General features: G+C 38.8%; 1 protein-coding gene across 1 annotated transcript; it reads left to right on the forward strand.

Moving 5' to 3' along the window:
• Positions 1-1,673: 1,673 nt before the first annotated feature.
• On the forward strand, positions 1,674-4,267 carry LOC135609674 (monoterpene synthase 8, chloroplastic-like). The gene is made up of 7 exons (XM_065103172.1): positions 1,674-1,911; positions 1,985-2,255; positions 2,497-2,872; positions 2,969-3,187; positions 3,277-3,415; positions 3,501-3,746; positions 3,845-4,267. Exons 1-7 carry the CDS (start codon positions 1,711-1,713, stop codon positions 4,136-4,138), a joined length of 1,746 nt encoding a protein of 581 aa, XP_064959244.1. The 5' UTR covers positions 1,674-1,710; the 3' UTR covers positions 4,139-4,267.
• Positions 4,268-7,659: the final 3,392 nt, after the last annotated feature.

Genomic DNA, 7,659 nt, shown 5'->3' on the forward strand with positions numbered 1-7,659 from the left:
AGTTTGTCAAAGTCAGCTCTTAAAGTTTAAAGTTTGTAGGCGGATCTTGTTCACCTTGTTTTTTTGTAAAGTGTTCCATGCCTCCTTTGGTATCTTTGACGAAGCAATAATCTCAAACTTCATTTTGCTAAGGACTTAGTATATTGTGAATAAGGCATTCTTCTCTTTTCTTTGATATTTGAGTTGTTTTATTGCTTCTTTATCCATTTGGGTTTTTTCCTCCGCACTAAGTTTAATAAAACCATCTCGTACAAGCTTCCACACATCAAGAGTGCCTAGAAGTGCCTTAATTTGTATGCACCATAAATTAAAGTTTTCCTTCATCAATAAGGAAATTTATGTTGAAAATGCACTCTAGGAAGTCATGAGTTAACTTGGCTCTCCGATATCAATTGAAGAAAGAAGTGGAGAGATTAAAACAAGTTAATTTGGACGAGGAAAGAAGGGTTTCTTGATGTATTTACTAAAACTTATACAACTCAATTGTTTTCACAACACATATACTCCAAGGGATACAAATCATGACTTTATATAATCCAAGAAAAACTCTTTAACACAAATTAATTTCGAAATCCAAATTAAATTCTTTTTATCATTTTAATACCATTTTCTAATTTAATTTATACACGTATCATATCATAAACGTGGTGCGGAAGTGAACCAGTTGAACATGCTGACAGCAAATATACATTTGCATGGCACACGAGGATGTGCAACTTAATAGAAAGAATAGAAGATAAGAACAATTATTGAAGAAGCTTTATTGAAGAAGTAAAGTAGCTTAGCTTGAATGCATTAACTTGTCCCTCTCCTATTTATACAGATTAGGAGGGAGAAATTTCCTTAATAGAATAGAGGATTTTCCTCAACAGAATAGATAAGATTTTCTCCTTATCTTCTATCGTGCCCTCGCAAGATAGTACTCCTGACAAGGATACCAATCTTGGATCGATGGTTTATAAGCGAGAGGCTTCATGAGTAGGGAAAGAGCATCTTGCTGCTATTGTTATTGTTGCTATGGATTCGACGACGATGATTGCGGCTGCTATGGCAGCGGCTACGATTGCGACGGCGACGGTTGCGATTGCGACGGTTTTGGTGCGACAACGGCATAGGAGAAATCTACATCAATGTTGCAGTGATGCTACTACAGCATAGGAAGAAGCTGCAATAGAGGAGGAAGCTACAGCAAAGATGCAGTAGAGGAGGAAGCTACATCAGAAGAGGTAGGAGGTAGCTACAGCGAGGAAGAAAGGTAGAGCAATGCTAGTGAGCGCAGCACTAGAGACGCCGCAGTGGAAGGAAACAGACGTTGGCGCAGAGTGGTAGTGGAGAAGACAGTTATCGTTCGTCGAGGAGGAAAGATTTGTCACACCGACGGCCTGATGACGGAAAAGCAATGGTAGAAAGCCTTTTCTTTTGTCGTCGGAGGTGGAGAAGCAACAAAGATGAGTCCGCAGCGAAAAGAGAGCTTACTCTAAGCAAGCGGCTCTGATATCATAATAGAAATAATAGAAGATAAGAACAATTATTGAAGAAGTTTTATTGAAGAAGTAAATTAGCTTAGCTTGAATGCACTAACATGTCCCTAACAAAATAGATAAGATTTCCTCCTTATCTTTTATCAAACGACTTGTGTGGATATAAATGAAGCCATTACAAAGTCCATAAGATTCTCCGTCTTCTGCTCATTGTTGTCCACCGAGCCAAATGGCTTTCTGCGCTTCTGCTCCGTCCTTCTGCAGTCTCATCGGTGCCCATCGGTGGACGTCGCCGTCCAAGGCTTCACCACGTCCATGCTTCCGACCACATATCCGGTGTGCTGCGCAGACTCCTCCTCGGCGATCTGCTAATTACCAGCCAAGCTCGTGGAGTGACGAATACATCCAATCGCTAAGAAATGACACCAAGGTCGGTATACATGCAATCTGTAAGCTTGAGTTTTATCTATAGTTCGCACTGGTTACTCACTAGCTTTCATTAGGTGGAGGAGGATAACGCAAGAAGGATGGAAAAACTGACGGAGGACGTGAAACAACTGATCTACATGAAGAAGGGAATGGAGGAGCAGCTTCAACTGATCGATCACCTGCAGCAGCTTGGGGTGGCGTATCACTTTAAGGAGGATATTAAGGATGCTTTAGGGACTATATACGGTTCCGTGGAAAAGGTGAACATGTTGCTGAAGGATAATCTTCATGCCACGGCTCTTATGTTCAGGCTTCTCAGAGAACATGGATTTGATGTTTCTGAAGGTGATTAAGCTGTATATCCTGCTTTACTCCTTTCTTGGCGACTGATACAGCATTGTCGCTGATGTACCTCATATATTGCTAGAACAATTACTTCCATAAAACTGAGACAACTAGAAATATGTCCAATTAGTCATAAATTATGCCACGTTAATAGCCTAACATACTAATGGAATTTTGTGTTTATTCTGTTCTATCATGGTGTCACAATCTAACTTGCACAAATTATGTGGATGGACTGAAGGTGTATTCTACCGATTTATGGATGAGAAGGGAAACTTGAAAGCCAGCCTTCGCCTCCAGACTGAAGGATTGGTGAGCTTGTACGAGGCTTCCCATCTTGCAAAGGAAGGAGAGCACGTGCTGGAAGAAGCTACGAACTTCACAACTAAACAGCTCAAGAGCCTCATGGAGGGATCACTTGAGCCTCATCTCAGGGAGCACGTAGCCCAAGCCTTGGAGCTTCCATTGAACTGGAGGATGCCGAGGTTACAGACCAGGTGGTTCATAGAAGCATCCCAAAGGGAAGCGAAGATGAACCCTGTCCTACTTGAATTGGCTAAGTTGGACTTCAACAGGGTTCAGATCATATATCAGAGGGAACTCAGAGAAGTGTCGAGGTATTTTGAGCTTGCTTTACTTGAATCATGTCCTGTACATTCTGCCGTCGTTTATGAACCAGCAAACTTCAGCACAAACTTATGGCTATCGATCAGATGGTGGAGCAATCTTGGCCTCGCGAAAAGGCTTCCATTTTCCAGGGACAGGTTGATGGAGAACTATTTCTGGACGGTTGGCTGGGCTTTTGAGCCACAGTTTGCAAGATTCAGGGAGGCGCAGACAAAAGTTAACTGCCTGATAACAACAATAGATGATGTGTATGATGTTTACGGCACCATCGATGAGCTCGAGCTTTTCACGGATGCCGTCGATAGGTAAACAACTCCTCCACGTCATGCATGTAGGAGGTGTTATTTCAACAATCTTTGATCCCTGATAACATCTACTCTGATGGATGTTGCAGATGGGATGTTAATACAATGGACAAATTGCCAGAGTATATGAAGATATGTTTTCTAGCCCTCTTCAACACTACAAATGACACCGCGTACAATGTTATGAAAGAGAAGGGTCTGGATATAATTCCACACCTAAAAAAAGCAGTAACATATCGATCCCATCCCCCCTCTTTTGTGTATCGTCAATCATGCAGTTCCACTTTATAAACAGTGCTATCCTTGGATTCAGTGGGCAGATCTATGCAAGGCATACATGGTGGAAGCAAGGTGGTACCACCAAGGCTACACACCCAATCTTGAAGAGTACTTGGAGAACGCACTTGTATCGATATCGGGTCTCCTGATATTGACTGTTGCTTGTTGCACCAGTGACGATGTAACTCGAGAGGCCTTAGACGGTTTCCAAAGCCGTCCTGAGATTGCAAGATGGTCATCCATGATCCTTCGACTTTGTGATGATTTGGGTACTTCCACGGTATGAGAATTGCTCCATACTTAATCATTCGTTCATGGAATGAACGTAATAAATAGTTCACACAGTTTCTCCTCTCTGTATCGATTGTTTTTGTGCAGGACGAGCTTGAAAGAGGCGATATATCCAAATCTATCCAGTGCTACATGCATGAGACCGGTGTATCGGAGAACATAGCTCGTGGGCATATCAGGGGATTAATCAAGGGGAATTGGAGAGCAATAAATGGAGATCGAAGTTTCACTTCGCCTTTTGAGGAAAATCTGAAAATGATGGCCATCAATATTCCTCGAATGGCCCAATGCATATACCAATATGGAGATGGATATGGCAAACCCGATGGAGTGATCGAGGATCGCATAAGGTCTTTGTTGATTGAACCTATACTTATGTAATAATATAATCAAGGATAATATCGTGAAGCTATAAGTCTCGTCATGATTTGTCCAAGTCTTTGATCAAGTTTCTTTAAGTGTGATCACTCTTTTTATTCTGCAAAAGTTATTGATGGTATAATTTTCGTTTGTTGGTTGTGATAATTGATCTGTATCATCGTTTTGAAAGTAGAAAACTTTCTTTATTAAACATTAAAGGAAAAAAAGCCTATAGTATATTTTACTTTATGCTACTCATTGAGATTAAATTTTTAATTTCTCTCAACTTTATTGTTGATGGGCACCTGAAATGGCTGATTTAATGGATCAACTATCTAAGATCTTGTAGCATGGTTTAGTTAAGAATAAAACAATATATTACTAGGTGATTTTTTTGAAAATATTTTAAAGTTTTATAATTTCTCGTTGAGCGCCACTAAGCACATGAAAAGATGATTTTGTACTCATAATTTTGAAAAATTCTTACCCTAGCCCTAGATACACTTCTGCCCTGCTAACCTTGGCCAAGCCTTGGCCTAGCTAATGGCCACCCTCTGCCTTGCATGTTGCTGGCTGCTCGTCGGCCCTTCCCCACCCTATTACCCTCATTGTTATCATTGGTCACGAGGGCAAGCCACCCCCCCTCCTAACTTGATCGTGGTCAACGACTAGAAGGGGATGCGAGGAGATTGCATCAGTGAAGAAAGGGCATAACAAGATTGTGCAGTCCCTGTCGGACCCCCAACCCTCACCGTCATTATTGATTATAGAGGTGTTGTGTAGCGTCTTCTACACCTTTTCTTGTGCGAGAGTGGCAAGGGTCGCTCCATTGCTGGTCCAGTGGAGTGTGACGATGGTCAATACACCTTTGTCACTAGGTGGGTTCGACGGAGGGGGACAACCGACGAGATAATGGTACGGTTAAGAGTTGGAAGGAGGGCGATGGTCGATGGGAGTAGGATGATTATTTGAAAAAATAAGCATTCTACAAAAAATTTTCAAACTTAGGGTGCTATTTAAAAATTTCTGTAACTTAGAAGTTTTTTTTTTTCGAGAATTTACCCTATATTATTTCCAAAACTACTGACATATGCTAATTTAGAAACAATAAATAAGCAAGAACATGAATGTTTATCATTTTGTCGAACATAAACTTCTGCATTTAAATGACATAATTAAAACTTGTTTATTAGAATGTGATGGTTCGATCTCTGCATGTAACAATAATCGTGGCATAGGTTACATTCTTAAACACCGTGATAGATCTACGCTTGCAGGATGTTCAATTTCTCGTGCATCCACTTCATTACAAATTGAATGTTGTGCCTTAAAGGACTACTCATAGTCCTGTAGAAAGGAATGTAACGTCTAATCGTCTGCTTAAATTGTCAATAAGTCATATCATTAATCACCAAACATGAACTATTTCTATAGTCCCGTCATACTACTCACTGTGACATCAATCATCTCGTCGGTTCTTTGTCCTCCATTCGATGGTGCTCTATTCTTTAGAAACTTAATCAAAGAATAATTTTTTAGTTAATTTTACTTGATCAAGGCTCATTTATCAATCTAGGAGATCTGATTTTCTAGATGATTTTTATAGAAACTCTAATTTTCTTGTTCTTGCTATAATAATAGAATAAAATGATTTTATTTTTTAAAAAACTTGTACTTTTAATAATATTGGAAGTAAATAAATTTTTTATAGAAGAAACAAAAGAATGCAAGTTTTGCGGTCTTCGATACGGACAACTTCGACTTTGCACGCCTGAAGGAAAGAGAAAGAAAAAAAACACTCCACGAGTGGAATGACCTTTACCCATTATCAAATAATAAAAACCGTCTCCTTTCTCTCCCCAGTCTGGAGACGAGAGGAAGTGCCCTTTGGTATCCTTCCTCTACTCGACAACATCTCTCTTGCAGGTAACTTATACTCCTTATGAAACAAATCCATCTGTGCCTTGTCCATGACCATGTACTAATTTTTTTCATATCTGAAATGCAGCTTGAAGATATTCTAACTTTGGCTGTCATATCAAATTCTTCAGTGAAGTGGTGACTTTTACCTATCATAGGAATCAAGACAGGGTTTAAGACAGTGATTAGAGAGTGTAATAATATATTATATAAGTTTTTCAATAATTGGTCATAAAACTAACTATTATTTAGCTATTAAAATGATAAATTTATCTTTTTATATATTTTTAATTATTAAATAATCAAGATATCTCTAAAAACAATCAATATATGACTGCCAGGAAGAGAACAGTGTTCATTTATCCTGCTAACGCTCAAACGGTTGATCATTGGACCATTGTAGCTTAAACTATGGAATCGATGGTTTAGATTGGAATTAGACCTATCGATTTTAGTGTTCTAAAACTAAAAACTAAAATCAAGTCAGATAAAACCACTTTGAGTTTAATTTAGAGTCGATGACTCGTCAGATCAATTTGGTTCTGATTTCAACCCAATTCAATTTCGATTTGATTTCACTTTGAATCTAACCCAAATCACTTATCTATAAAAATTTTAGAATGCTCAAGCACGCAATATTATCTTATCGTAACGAATATTTTTGTCTTCTACTCTTCAATATGGCACGAATATATAAAGTGAAATACAATAACACAAGCTTCAGATGTCGGTGATCAAACAAGTGGAAGCTTTTTTATCCTTTAAGAACGTGGAATTAATTATATATTGGTGATCATATAAGTGGACTCCATTGATCCTTAACCTAATAATTCTTTTAACATCATGTACAGTGTCACGTTGATTGGTCTTTGCTTTCTCGAGGGTAATTTTATATACATACTCTCAGTTTAAAATCTTTATCGATGTCCATAAGTTATTGGTGAAATATAAAATGACTTATGGTATTTGTAGATTCACTCATCTCCGTCACTTTGTTTCCATTCCTTCGAAGATAAAAGACTTGAGGGGGTCCGGCTGACAGGTGCTGCACTTACTTACTCTCTTAAAGTACAGCCCACTATACCGACAAATTCTTTAGTCACAATTCTCAATTTGGTCAATTTGGATAAATCCAATGGATGCCAGATGGTAGTACTGTCATGTCGTGTATATATCTATATATATACTGCCAGACGCAATGTCCACGTGACAAAAGCTTTCAAGATGCACGATATAAACGTTCTCCCGTCAAATTGGACCCCAAACAATTTAAAATAATTTTAGCTGTAACATATAAAATTCAATGTTTATAACTGAACCAAATTGTTGTCACTTATCAATCCGAACGTGAGAGTTGCAGCCGAATTCTAATCACTTCCGAACGCACTAATAATGATTACAAATTCCTTTTTATTCAACTTCGGTTCATGCCTCTGAAGATTATTTGGAACTCTAACTCAAAATCAAGACTAAATGACTGAACTAAACGTCCAGGCATGGGCTTGTCCCGATGATGTCGAAGTTGATTAAATCAACTCCTCTAGTTAATTACTTCTTTAAGTGACATCATTGCCGTCATTGCAAATGGCCGGTGACAACGTTGAGAAAAGCGGAGAAGAGGA

The sequence above is a fragment of the Musa acuminata genome, chromosome BXJ2-4, assembly GCF_036884655.1.
Source record: "Musa acuminata AAA Group cultivar baxijiao chromosome BXJ2-4, Cavendish_Baxijiao_AAA, whole genome shotgun sequence".
NCBI classification, from domain to species: domain Eukaryota; kingdom Viridiplantae; phylum Streptophyta; class Magnoliopsida; order Zingiberales; family Musaceae; genus Musa; species Musa acuminata.